The 14088-nt window shown below is 45.5% G+C and overlaps 1 protein-coding gene across 1 annotated transcript in view; it reads left to right on the plus strand.

Moving 5' to 3' along the window:
• HCN4 (hyperpolarization activated cyclic nucleotide gated potassium channel 4) overlaps positions 1–14088 on the plus strand; it is a gene marked incomplete at both ends in the record, with an annotated part of 98730 nt that overhangs the window by 16528 nt on the left and 68114 nt on the right. The window contains one exon of the mRNA XM_084293428.1: positions 11934–12357. Within this exon, the coding sequence (XP_084149554.1) occupies positions 11934–12357 (424 nt within the window). The remainder of the gene's footprint in view (positions 1–11933; positions 12358–14088) is intronic.

Genomic DNA, 14088 nt, shown 5'->3' on the forward strand with positions numbered 1-14088 from the left:
CTTAAATAGAGCAGATCAAGCCCAGCCCATACTGGAAAAGATTTATCTAAGCATTTTTTAATGGTGCCCATCACTATTTGTCTGGATGCCTCTGGCAGAAAAGTACTACATATATTGGAGGAGCACTCGATGTTATGGTAGAGTTACAGCAAGCTGCTGTGTTTTACAACCAGTGTTTGCCTGCTTTGTGTGATTTTAAGGAGAGTGATTATGCAAGCTCCCATTGATTGGAGTGGGCGTTCTGAATGGCAAGGAAAAAAGGGGCTGCAGTGACAACTTGCTCAGAGAGGTCTCTTGACTGGAACGAAGAGGTGCAGAGAGTGGGCTGTGTGGGTCACTGAGACCTGCAGCCTGGATTAGAGCTTTGATGGAGGATCCCCACCACGCAACAAGGACGTGCCCTCTCTATCAAAGGTCAAAAGTCAGGAACAGACAACGAGTAAATGTTTCTATGACGCTGAAAAGGGCTTTGGAGCACAGAGGCTCCTTGTGTGAGGAACTGCCTTTCTGTGGACCTCAAGTGCTAAGTCCTGAGTTGATCTGAGTGCCCTTAAGACCCTGGAGTGGATGTTGGGATTCCTGGCCTCTGTCCTCCCTTCTTTTGTGGACCTCTGTGTGAGGGAGGCCCAGAAAAAGTGGCTGCCGCTCTGTGCCTCAGTTTCCCTGGCTGGCAGATGCTGATGGTGAGACCTGGGCCCCTGCCACGAAGTGTTCAGAGACCAAAAGGCGAAGATCCCCTGTGAGCTATGTACTGCTTCAGTACATGCAGTAATTAATTCAGCACCCAACGTTTGGAGGGGATAGTGGATTCACGTGGATGCCTTAGATAAGCATAGCCTTTGCACAGTATGCTTCTGCTGAGACTTAAAATAATCAGAGGCTACTGGACTTGTTTTTTTTTTTCTTAACTGTTGCATTTTTAGAAGGTCATTCATCTCTTGTCTGGGGTGTTGGATACCCGAGGAGCCCCAAAGTCCCAGCAGCATTAGTCTTTTTGAGGATTCATTTTTCTCTACTCCAGCCCAAATAACTCAATGCAAACAAGAGTCTGATATTAGCAGCCAGAAGGAGTTAGGAAGGAAGAATATTTTCTGCCCGTGAAACTGAAACACACCTAGTCACTGCCTCCTCACCCTTTAACGTGTCTTATTCCCCTCCGCCCTATCTGCTCTTCCCCATGGAAGAGAGCTCTTGCACATTGCTCCTGTGGCATTTCCTCAGCCTGTAACACTCGAAGCCATAATTTTGGTCACAGAGTAGGCAGAAAATGTGCACCAGAGTTGTCATCTGTGCTGGCCAAAGTGGTTTTGACCCAGAAGCAATACTTGTCAAAGAAGGCATTTGACTTGGCAGTGTGAGTTCGGAGTGAACTCTCTTCCAGGGCTGCTTCTCCCTGTGCTGCATAACCACAAGGTCTGTGGTAAAGTGTCCTTTTCAGGGACAAAAGCTACCTGCAGGGAACATGTTCTGTCACTCTGGCTTTCTTGCTCCTTGGTGAGCATGTGGTTTAGGAAGCTTTGGGACTTCAGAGTAACACAGATTTGAACATGAGCATTCAAACAGACCACAGAACAAAACAAAACAAAACCAAAACCAAACCACTTTCTATTACCTTTCTCTGGCAGTGTTTTGGATTTCCATCTCGCCACTCAGCAGGTAAAAAATGATCGATTTTTTTCCCCTGGCCCCTTGTGGCACATCCACGGCTGGCACAGAGGCAAAGGGGTAAGTGTGCACAGGTGCCCATGTCTGGCAGATGCTGTTGCTTGTCCCAGCCATATATTCTGGTAACTTTAGACATTGAAGAAAGCACGTGAGAGAACACGTGTGCCTCATACTGCAGGCAGGCTGAGATGCGTTTTATTGAGTAAATTGCTTCATGCAGTTGAGCAACAGCTCTGTTCGCTGCTCTTGCATTGAAACTGGATGTAAATGACCAGCTACTGAGCCAAACTGCACATAAAGTTGTTTCTAAGGCTGCTTAAGCCCACTATAAGGTGTTGTGGAGATGATTACCATGATGGTGCATGCTTCAAAGGTTACGGTGGGTGCCCCAAATGTCCCCAGGAGCCTCTGTGAGAGCTTGGGAATGGTATCAGAAGAGACCTTGAGTTTCACCCTGCTTTCCGTTTGGGCAGAATGGGCTGGAATTGTGATTTCTAACCAGCACCAAGCTGTAGCATAGCAATACCTAGGAGGGACATTTTTAGCATCTCGGGTGGCTAGAAGTCTTTTTCTCAGGCTGGCAGATGACTTAACTGTTTGCTGCATGTGGTTGTCACCTCTTTGTGGACTACCGCAGAGCATGTGGACACGAATTTGTCTATCCAATGCAAAATAGCAGCTAGCAGAAAGAGCAGTGTTCCCTCCACTGTCCTCCAATTTCTAAACTGTGTTTCTGTGATTCTGATAGATATGTGACTCACGTAATCTCTCTGCCCTATTTTAGCGTTTAATTTTAGTAAATTTGGGTTCCTGGTGGTGAGACTGACATCCTCATCTCAAGTAGACTCATATTATGTCAAGGGAGCTATGTCACTGCAAAACAGTTAACAGGCCAGCCTGTCATCCCTGTAACTCAGCGGGATGCTGAGTTGGTGGAAGATGTGTGTTAGCTCAGTTGGTGTCGTATGTTCTCTGCCACTCTTGCTGCAGTGTTTACTCTGCACAGGTATGTGTGCAGCCATCTGTATCATCTCTATATGCAAAGTCTGTGCCTGCACCACCGAATCGTGTGTGAGTTGCTGTTTATACTCTGGCAAGTAAGCGTGGAAGATAAGATTCAGAGAAGTGGGCTTTGAGATGTCTACCTGTATGTCTCCAAGAAATGGCAGCCTGAGCACTCTGAAATAAGACACGGCCCCTTCCTTCATCTGCTTGGATACAAATTAAAACTTTGGCCCAGTATTCCTGCATTTTGAGACAACTCGGAGCGCCCTAGTGCAGATCCATTTGAGACAGACTGCCCAACCATTTGAATTTGAGTCATGCTAGACCTTGGATGTGGGCCAGAGTCTGAACTTCATAATGCCACAATTTGTGCATGTCTTTCTGCTTTAGTCCTTTACATTCCACAACACATTCATGGTGACTTGGAAGCTGCAGCCCTTATTGATCTGTCCATTCCCTGCAACAACAACATATGGCATGTTTCCGTGGCAATAGGTCCTCCTAAAGGGGCTTCATTCCTTTCCTCTGTTTATTGGTCTTTTTCATTATTAAATCATCAGAGTTAAATGCACACAGAGAAGGGTCAACGTCTGGATCAATGGACAGCAAACAAAGAGGAACTTTTCCATATTCATACAAGTGAGAGATTTCAGAAGATCAAACAACGTGGCATCGCCAGGCCCTTAGCATGTCAGTCTCATGCATAATGTATGCTAGGGAGCTCTGTGAAATCAATACACATCTAACACCTTGAAAACCTTTGGGATTTGGCATGTGGGGCTGAGAAGGGGGAATTGACATACTTAAAAGTGCAGTAGAGTGGGATGTGAAGAAAGGGTTAAGCTCTGGTTTAGGCTGTCTGCCATGAGCGCAAGGGTTCCTGCAGTTTTGGTTAAATGCTACAAATAGAAAATTGTACTTAAGTTTTAACTCTGGGGGAATGTGGTGGTGCAGGTTCCTTCTGATGAAGTTTGATGAGAAGGACATGGGATGGAGAAGAGCACATCTCGTGCAGTGATGTGGCTGTGTAGGAGGTAATCCCAGAGCACCAGCAGCCGCTATGTATTCTGCCTGCACCTCCCCTCATCGGGGAGGCTGAAATGATCTCGTGTACCTGCAGCAGGGAGAGGAGCCCATCCAGCAGGTTAGAGCCTGGTTTGCCAGCAGCTGCACTGGGCTGGTTTCCATCTACAGAAAGCTCACGCGTATAAATTTCCCATGGAATCTGTGCTGTATTAACTTCCCAGTGGTACCTCCAGCCACTCCTGGCGATGAATTCCCCCTGCATAACAATTTGTATCTTTGATCACCTCCTCCTGGGCAACAGTGCTATGAGAACAATAAATTGTCTAGGTCTGGTATGTAAACGTTCGTCCTTCAGGCCTTCAAGGAAGAGAAGGAATAAGCTTTCCAACAGTTAATACGCACAAAAATCTCACTGCTTTTGCAGCTCATTACAGGGGAATTCTCCATGAGCTAGTAATAATAGCTGTGTCCAGACAGGTGAGAAAGTATCACCAATGCTGTTTTTAGTTGGAAATAGGAGGTTTGCTGTATTGGCCCGTGTACTCCAAATTTAGAGCCAGAACAAACAAGGTCTCTTGTGGCTACCTCTGTTTCTGTCTGTGCATTTATTTTTACCTTTCTGAGGAGACTGGATTCTAAGCGCAGATTTAAAATACCACTTAATTTGTTAGGCAGGTATCTGCAGGCAGGAAGGCAGCTTCAGTTCAGGTCAGTTGACTACTTTGAGCAGAATCCGCTGTGGCTTTTCTTGTTCTTGTGACATGTTTGTGTTTCAGCATTGTTGGAAATGAAATGCGGGAGCATATTGTTTCTGTGTGATACAGTATGTCTGCAGGCCAAGGAGTAGGTGTAAGTGTTCCAATACATTTGCATTTATTGAATGGCAGATTGCACACAAAACTCTTGAAAATGCTTGTACAATTTCTATTAAGCACGCTGCAGGATTAGGTGGTAGATGTTGACTTTACAGATTAGATGCCCAGAAGTTATCATTATCCCAGAACGTGTGCAAGCCAGGCGGCAGCGCTGCAGCCTCATGAACTCCTCTGTCCTGACATGCCTCAGACTGTAATGAAACAACACCCTGCAAGGTTTGTTAGGTCTGCATGAAACCGAGCTTAGTGATGCCACTTGCTGTGTAGTTCACACACACCGTATGGCATTTGGAGGAACTTGAGTGAAAGATAGCACTATCTAGTGGTTGGAGTGCTGTTGTCCTAGCCAAGCCACTTAAACTCCCTCAGATTAGGGGAGCAGATGATACAAAGTTAAATTTGAATGTTAAAACACTTATGAGAAGGTGAGTCAGCAGGTTTTGGGGCAAGGTTCTATTTTTTTGGCATACTTGAACAGTACATTTCTTAGTGTGGCTTTGGTTCATGACTGCTGCATTTCAGTGCAAGGATGAGAAAGTGCTTGGGGGTTCTGAGACAGAAAAACAAGGAAGGGAATGAAGTTGTTCTGACGCAGTCACAGAGCGGCAGGGCTGCCTGCTTGGGCTGATTCACAAAGCCTGTTTTAAAGTGACCGGTGGTACCAGATGGAGGCTGTAGAAATGCCTCTCTCTTGGTAAATCTGTTTTGTGTGGCTCCTCTGGCATCTCCCAGTTCACTGCTGGGTGTCACAGCCACCCAGAGCCGCAGGGAGTGAGATTTCTCTGTGCAAGGTGCCGGCTGTGCTGTTTCTTCTTAGCTAATGCTTGAAGAAAAAGGCCACTCCCCTGCTAACGAGCTCACATCACATTTTGCAGTTTTTGTCTAGAGCCAGTGGAAAACACAAGGTCTAAGACTTGTGCCAGCAAGAAGAAAGCCACCCGTAGTCTGCTCTGGCGGCTCCAGAGGCCACTGGGCGCTAGCAGCAGGGGCTGTACCAGCAGCCCCCCAACTCCTCCTTCACTCAGAGCATTGTGCCGCAGTGTGGCACAGACAAACGCCTTCCCTGGTAGCCTGCCCCTGGCCTGAGGGCTGCTTTACTTGTCCTCCAGTCTTTGGAGTCCTCCTATAACAGCATCCATACAGCAAATGTTCATCTCTTCAAGAAGCCTGACAATAGAGTGGGTGTATCGTAGGTATTATCACAGAACTAATAATTTAGGCTAACTGATATTAATGTAATGCATTATGCTTTGTAAGTTAAAGAAAGGGAATAATTCATAATGTGTTCTGTTATAATAGGGTAAATGCATCAATGCCTCAAACGTGTTGTTTGCAAATTGTCAAGTATTAGAACTGGAATAAAAATACCACTAAGTAATGTGTATGTTTATTTCTACAATGAAGGAGAATGGAAATTTCCCCTTTGCTGTTACCGCAAATTACAGGATATACCATAACTGGAAACCTCTTCGGAAACTAGGCATCCGTATTTTCGACATGCTAGTTCTGAATACGTTGCTTAAATCTTTGGTATCTTACAGTCTTTCTATTGATAACGTAGGATGATAATGCCTTCATAGGTCTACTGGGATTTAATTAGTGTGTGGACATAACTTTGAAAAATGTAGGCTGTTGATTATTGTTTAATAGAGAAGTGTTAGATTTAAAAATTGATGATAGAGAAGCAGTAAAAAAGCTAATGTGCTACCTTGCTTGGACTGCAAATGCCATTTCAAACTATTGCATAAGCAATAGCTTTCTTAATTTTCCACTCACCAAAATCCAGTAATTATATCTGAAGATGACAATATGAGCATGTGTGTTAAACTCCAAACACGGCATGGAATTCTGCGGTGTTCAGAGGGGATTAGGTGAGCAATTATGTAGACTGGAGATAATCTAAGTGAAAGGTGAAACTGAGACCTTAGAAAATAGCTTGCCTGAAGTAAAACTGACAGTTGAATTCTATGAAAAATTTGTCAAAGGCAGTACATGAGTTTTCAGAAATCTAGATGGAACAAAAGTGCCCCAAGGCGTACACCTCCTTTGTAGCGGGTGCTGTTCTGTGAGATATCCCTATTCATACACCTGCTTGTGTAAGCACTGCAAATTCTCGACTAGCTAATAGTCCTCACACTCCTGATGGGAAAGTGCAGACTTGTATCCCATCTGCGTAACTCAGTGGTGCCCCTTACTCCTCCGTACCCAGCTGAGGCATCATTATCGCTGTGGCGACTAAGTCCAAAGGGAAGATGAACAGTTCGGATCAGCAGCAGGCTCTGCCTGAAGAAGCAGCCAGCACTGCCGGAGCAGAAGGCCGGGGAATTCTGCAGGAGGCTGGGGCACAGCAGAGCCCTTTCCTTCGTGCTGTCTTAGTGCATGGCTAATTCTCAGCGCTCTCAGGGGTTTTACTCGGGATGGCAGAGGATACAGATTATTTGCATAGGTTGGTCAGAAGGAATTAAAACTGTTTGTCTTACTCTTTAAATAGGTTCCCCTTCTCATTTCCCATTATATAGCACGCAGACAATTTATGTAAGTAATTTGATTTTTTTTTTTTGGTGGGTATTCATTTCAAAGAGGTTTTCAAGTGCACAGGTATTTGAATAAATCACTATAAATAAATTCACTTCTAGCAAGTGAATTCTTGGACTCGGTAGCTGGTTAAGTATCCTTTGGTGTGTTTAGGAGCAATGAATCACCACATTCTTGCTATTATCTCTGTGAATAATGCAAACTTTGTAACTCTCCAGTAGAAATACGCCTACTCATATCTGGAAGAAGTAATGCTTCCAGAGACAGGGAAGGAGCTCTTCCAGCTCCTTTTTCTTTCCCCTCTCCCGTCTGTGCTGTTACCTATGTGAATGGCTGCTTTCTGGAGTACACTTTCCTCCCACCAGCCACGCTGACATCCGCTAATGCTCTTTACAAAAGATGATTTCTATTTCTAGCCTGACTAGCAGCCCTGGGAATTAAAGTGTGGCCTCTTTCCTGTCAGGATAGTTGCTGGTGAGCACAGCAGTGTATAATTCAACATGCAGTCCGGAGGGGGAAGGGAGCTGCCACTCTGCAGAAGAGGGCAGATTTTCATCAGCTCTTTAAAGAAATACCACAGCCATTCCTCCCCATGCAAAGCAGAGGATCGAGATGGCTTTGGTGACTCAGTAGGTGGCACTCTGTTTCTTGAGTCAGCACTGAGGCACTGCGCCTGCCTGGGCTTGGTAGAGCAATTGGATTTGTCTTTGGTTTTGGTATTAGCGGGATATGTTCATTAAAGATGTGCTCTTGTAAGGTTAGGAAGGTTTGACACGGTGTCTGAGCTAAATTCATCACTGATGAGGATATCCTGGCTCCCTGGCATTTGCAGTTAGATGCCTTTTTATTTTTGCTTCCTTTCTGTGCACTGTCAGGCAGCTCCTCAGCTCAACCCCAAGTTGGCTGCCTTACAGCAGAAGCTGAAAACATCCAAAAAGCTTTGTTAATTTAGAGGTGAGGTTGCCCAAGTCTATTTTCTCTTGACAGTGCAAGTGCTACCAAGCAAGGAGAACAGAAGTTAAGGCCACAAATGTGCCCTGTTCAGGAGCGGTCCGTGAATGCAGGACTGACGCAGCGATGCTGACCAGGCTGACCCCTGCAGTTTGTTATTTTCAGTCCAGTGCTCACTATCCCTCCTGAGCTCATGCACTAGAAATGGTTATACTGCACCATAGAATTGTTTTGAAAGATCAAGGTTTATTTAACAGAAAAATTACATCTGAAAGCCACGTTCCTTGCCTGCTGTTAAATTATGCACTAGACAGAACGGAAAGCTGATCCAACTTGCTCGTCAAAGCCCACAAACTAATACCTATGAAGCGTTCCTTGTATCAAATCAACTGCACGACACCAAATATGTTCAACGAGCATATACTCTTGAATTGTCTTTGCTCACACTAATTCTCATACACATTCTGTTAGAACTAAATAATATATTTGGAATTAACCATTCAAAGGTAGCAGTGCATGGTAAAATGTGATTTTCAGCTCCAAGAAGTGGCATAGAACTAGGATGTAGTACTGAAACCAAGTGTGTTCGAACGAGGCATCTGTTTTATGTAGTGCTGGCTGTTCCCCATGCTGGGAGCTACTCAGTTGCACTAAGTCAGCTATAATAAAACAATACATTCATATTTATTAATTTTTTATGTAGGCTCTTGAAAATAGGAAGAGAGGAGAGGAGACAGGATATCAGAGAAAGACGCCAATGATACAAATCTCTGTTAGACCCTTTGTCAAGCCATAAGAATAATTTCCAGTCTGGTGAGACTCAAGAATCAAGTTCAGGTTGTAGCCCTTGCTTAGCCTCAGACTTCAGTGGACAAATCCCATTCTCTCAATTTTGCCACGTGGCTTCTCTATTGGCAAGACAGGGATAATAACTCTGCCTCTCATGGGTGCAGCGGAGCCAATTTTATCATCGTCAGCTCTGTGGAATCCCTGGGTGAAAGGAAGCGCAGAAATACAGAAAACATGGGTTATTAATAGCTGGTGCTTGCCCTTACATACATCGCATGCACTGTTACTCATTCTGGCCGATAATTTACAGGGAGTGAAAAGTGTTCCTCAGTGTAAATACAAAGTGACACATGGATGGTACTAGACTTCTGAGGTGCTGCAGTCCCTGAGAATCTGTTCAGTGTAAATCCACCGATGCCACCCTGAGCAGATCGTACTTCCCATGTCGATTCAATGTGCAGGAACTGTGGAATCCTAAGAGTCAAATTTTAACTTCTAGGAAGTTTATGTTGTAAAGGCAGGTGAATTGGCTGTGCTGGAATACTGTGCACACCACTCTGCAGCTCAGGATGCAGGACAACTGACTGTGGTATGACCGTGCCTGACTACAGGAGACCAGGACAGCAGTCAGACAGAAAGCATTTTACTGGGGTTGTGTATGTAGAGCTCACTGGAGCGGTGAGCAGTCCTGGCCAACGCAGTCATCGTCCCCACTTGCCGCTTAGTACTGAAATCACCAGCTAATGCAGACTTAAGAGGCAGGAAAATCCAAAGATCTCTGAGGAAAGCCACTTACCTTTGCATCTGTGCGTGTCTGGCCACATCTGTCTCATGCCATTAATTTGAAACTTGGGAAAAATAATTTTCTTTGTGCATATTTCCTCCTGTATCCCCTGTAGGCAAATTAAAGATGGCTGGGAGGTTATTTATTTTCAGTAATAACGTACACACTGCTTCCAGACTTCCTGCTATTGTGCGATTATCTAGATTAATTGACTAGGAAAGATGCAGCATCATCTCAGACCCTTAATAAGGAAGACTGCAACATGGATTTATACAGTATTAATGCATATTGCTGTCTGACACGGCCTTGCTCTCAGAAGCACACGGACCTATCTCATGGCTGAGTGTCTACCACCACCTCCTGTACTTCTATACTATGATACGTTGCCTGCAGGGGCATAGCACCTTGAGAACAAGGAGATGGTTGATGACATTTTCAGAAACCTCATTAGTGGATAACTTGGCTTACACAAAAGCCGGTTGCCATCAGCCTCTGCTGAACGTTTCTGAGAAATTGCGGGCTGCTGGTTTGTGGCCCTGTCTGTCCATGTGTAATGGCTGGGGTCGTATGTTCAGAGGTGCTTCAGAGTGTTAGGTTCTCACCAAGGAGAGAGAATCTGTGCAGGCAGGGCTTTTGAGCCATCTTCTACCCTTTGACTTTGCTGCTGAGAGTTTAACAGATCCATGAGGCACTTCACTACAGCGACATTGTTCTGCAGCAGCTCTGGTCTGCAGCACGGGCTTGGGCTGAACAATTATTACCGAAGCTAGATTTTGAGGAACTTTGAGGCAAATCCATTTTTTTTCTAAAACATTTCCATGATTTTGACTGTAGTTGGTCAGACAGATGGACAAGCAGCATGGGGATGCCCTTTTTTGGCAAACCCAGCAGTTTCCTTCACTGCATCATTGGGAATCCAGAGTCACTCCACTGACGTCACTGGTACTGTGGTGATCTGCTTTAAAGGAAGGCACAATTCTCTCCCTTGTGTTTGAGTCCTGTTAGTTTTCTGTTGCCTTTTTATAGTCAAGGGAGCTAGGTTTATTTGGTACTCAAGAGGTTAATAATAAAAAGAATATAAACACCGTGCTAATTGGTGTGACGGACTAGAAGAGCCACAGCAGCTTTCTGAATGCCTCATCTTCAGGTATAAGCAACCGAAGCCGATAATCGGTTTGTTCTGTGCACTTTGTCCATTTGCTGTGACAAGTGCATCTGGATGTAAATTATTTATGATACCTCACAGTGTAACAGTAACAGCCCTGTAGTATACGATGTAGAGCTGATGAAATCTTGGCATTGTGAGACTACAGCGGATTGACATCTCTACGAGTGAAACATTTGGTGGGGACTGGAGCACTAGTGTTGGGCACTGAGGGTCCTTTGTGAGACTCCTCATCAAAGTATGAGATTCAGAAAAAAATTCAGTCCTCACCCTGGTTGAGTCGCAGCAACATCATGTGACAGTGTATTGTTTGCACTAGAACCTGGGGAAAATCTTTAAAAAGCCCAAACAAATAAATTAGGAACTGTATTTAGGCTGTGTGTGCCTTCAAGAATGAAAACGAGTGTTGTTGTAAGGCCTGCTGGATAATATTGACTTGTCGCTGAAGTGAAGATAAGTTTCTTGGAGACTGTGCTTTATGACACGGTAGTTAAATGTTGTTGTTGCTTACTTTAGAAATGAAATAGATAATTTCCAGGCGCATGACTCTGAGCTTTATTGATCATTTCTGTACAGCAGAAGAATCTATAGAGTGTGAACTAAACTCCAAGTGCAGGCTCAGTGTAAGCTTGGTTCAACAAGAGAGCTAAACCAAATACAGCCGTTCCTAGTTCTATCTTGATCCCAATGCTACCTGCGCTGGCTGCTTGCAAAGGAGGATCAGACAGTAGGAGCAAGCCTGATTGATGACTGTGACCCCAAATGGCTTTGTTGACATGCTGACTCTGGGCCCTTCCAGATACTTGTTCTGACCCTTTTCATAGCAGTCACTGCAGTAACTTCAAATACCTCTGTCTTCTTGGTGGCCCTGAAGGTCCAGTCAAAGTTTTCCAGGGAGCACGTCTAGCCATGTACCTAATTCCTCTCTGAACCCTCTCAGCCCGAAGATGAGTGTCTCTGTGCCATTAAGCACATAATTATGTTAGCTGCTTGTGCACTGGGAAAACATCAGGCAGCCTAGCAAAGCTTAGGTAACGAGTGACAGGAGAGATGTATAAAGCACATCAGTTCTGTTGATGTGGGCTCCCTGGTCTCCCACTCCATAGCTGATCTCACGTGTCTCTGTCTTGCTGTCCAGGTTTTATTGGGATTTGACCATGCTGCTGCTGATGGTAGGGAACCTGATCATCATCCCTGTGGGCATCACTTTCTTCAAGGATGAAAACACTACCCCGTGGATTGTCTTCAATGTGGTTTCGGACACGTTCTTCCTCATCGACCTTGTCCTCAACTTCCGAACAGGCATCGTGGTGGAGGACAACACGGAGATCATCCTAGACCCACAGCGGATCAAGATGAAGTACCTGAAGAGCTGGTTTGTGGTGGATTTTATCTCCTCCATCCCTGTTGACTACATCTTCCTGATCGTTGAAACCCGCATTGACTCTGAAGTGTACAAGACAGCCCGGGCGCTGCGCATCGTGCGCTTCACTAAGATCCTCAGCCTCCTGCGGCTCCTGCGGCTCTCCCGGCTCATCCGCTACATTCATCAGTGGGAGGAGGTGAGCAGAGCCTGCGGTGCACTTGCATCCTAAATCTTTTCTCCGCTTATGCCGGTATTACACAAAGGTGCTTAGATTGAATGCCCATTCTCCCACTTTATTCCAGTGCGAATGCTAAAGATTGTGTCTTGAGTGTAATGCTTTGCTTTTAGCAGGTTCCCAAGAGGGCCGTCAGCTTGCTGTTGCACAGTCACTTGAGACTCTACTATCTCCTTCAGGGTCGTACTGCGTGTGCTCTGGGGAGGGGATGCATGGGTTGAGTGGGGAGCAAGTGCACTTGGGTCTGCTGCAGGCAGTGTGAAGCCAGAGCTGGCTGTTCGGGGAGCAGTTATGCAGACAGTGTGGTCTTGCCCTCTCAGAGCCCCAGGGGGTCCAGAGATGGTGCAGAGGAAGGGTCTAGAGACAGCTGATTTGCAGAACCTGCGGCGTTTATTTACCCAAGCAACTTCTACATGCTTAGCTCCTGAATAAATGGCTTGGTTATATATTTATAACCTTTTTGCTTTCTAAATTCTCTGACATGATGTTAAGGGGAAGAGGAAAGAAGAACATTTTGCAGACAAATAGGGTCCGTTTAAAAACATAATGGTCTGGTGAAAAGCAAGAGCCCCAGTATCCTGTGCTGTTCTCAGAGGAGCTGCAATGTGAAGAGCAAGTTGTCAGGCTTACTGTGAGTGAAGCCACAACCTTACAAGTAGCTCGAAAATTAGTTATTTTTTCCTGTCTCCGTGCTCTCCAAAGCAGAGAGAAAGCTCCCTGCAGCTTTCTCCACATGTCAGTAGCATATTTTCAGGACAATGAAAGCTGGTCAAGGCAATTTCATCTTCTTCCCCATTCCTTCTCCTCTGCTTTGGAGCAGAGGCTGATGCAGAACATGATCTAATGCAGAGTGTGCTCCTGGGAATGTGAAGGGAAAGCAGCCATGCAAGTCATGGCTAGATTGCACCGAGCTGTCAGAACACTAATTCACGACGGAGGTGAACTGCTTCCTCCTCCCAGCATCACGGGCTCAGAGGGAGAGCATTGGTGCATACCTTACAAATCTCGGGCTTCATCTTCATAGCCTTATGATTTGTGAATGTTTCACTTAGAGCAGAGCACAACGCCTTGCTGAAGTTTGGGATGAAATTGTGCTAGGTGCTGTACAGATGCATAGGGAGAGACAGCTACAGCCCTGAAGAATTCACTACTAGGTTACTTTGCTTCATAGCACAGACAGACGGGATGTGCATTGAGAGATGGAGACCAATAAAGCAGAAATGTCTTTCCTGGTGTGGCTCAGTAGCTCGGAGACAGGGCTGAGCAATGAAGTATCTCCAGGTCTCTTGTCTTGTCCCCTGGTTGCCTTGCTTCTCTGACACTCAGGAAAGGGGAGTTGGTGGCTTAGGTTGATGCCAACGTAGCTCCTTGATGCTGATTTCCATAGTCATGGGGGTGTAGGGCTCAGCACTTGCACACCTCTGCTACTTGACTTCCTTTCCATAAGGTGGTTGAAGAGGAGTTAAATATAATTGCTGTTAAGTGCACTGATTTTCTTTTAAAAACATAGTGAACAGGAAGCAATTCGGCACCCTTTCCCTGTCTTGCTTCTCACAGGGTTTCACTGAGCAGCCTGTGGTGGTTCCAGTCTCGTACTGCAGATTGGGGTGGGGCATTCTGCCCTTCTGCTGGCTGTGCTGGGCACCAGGGGACAGCATAGCTGGGCACGCTCTGGATCCCTCCTGAAAAGCA

This window comes from Netta rufina, assembly GCF_964035555.1.
Source record: "Netta rufina genome assembly, chromosome: 11".
Lineage (NCBI taxonomy): Eukaryota > Metazoa > Chordata > Aves > Anseriformes > Anatidae > Netta > Netta rufina.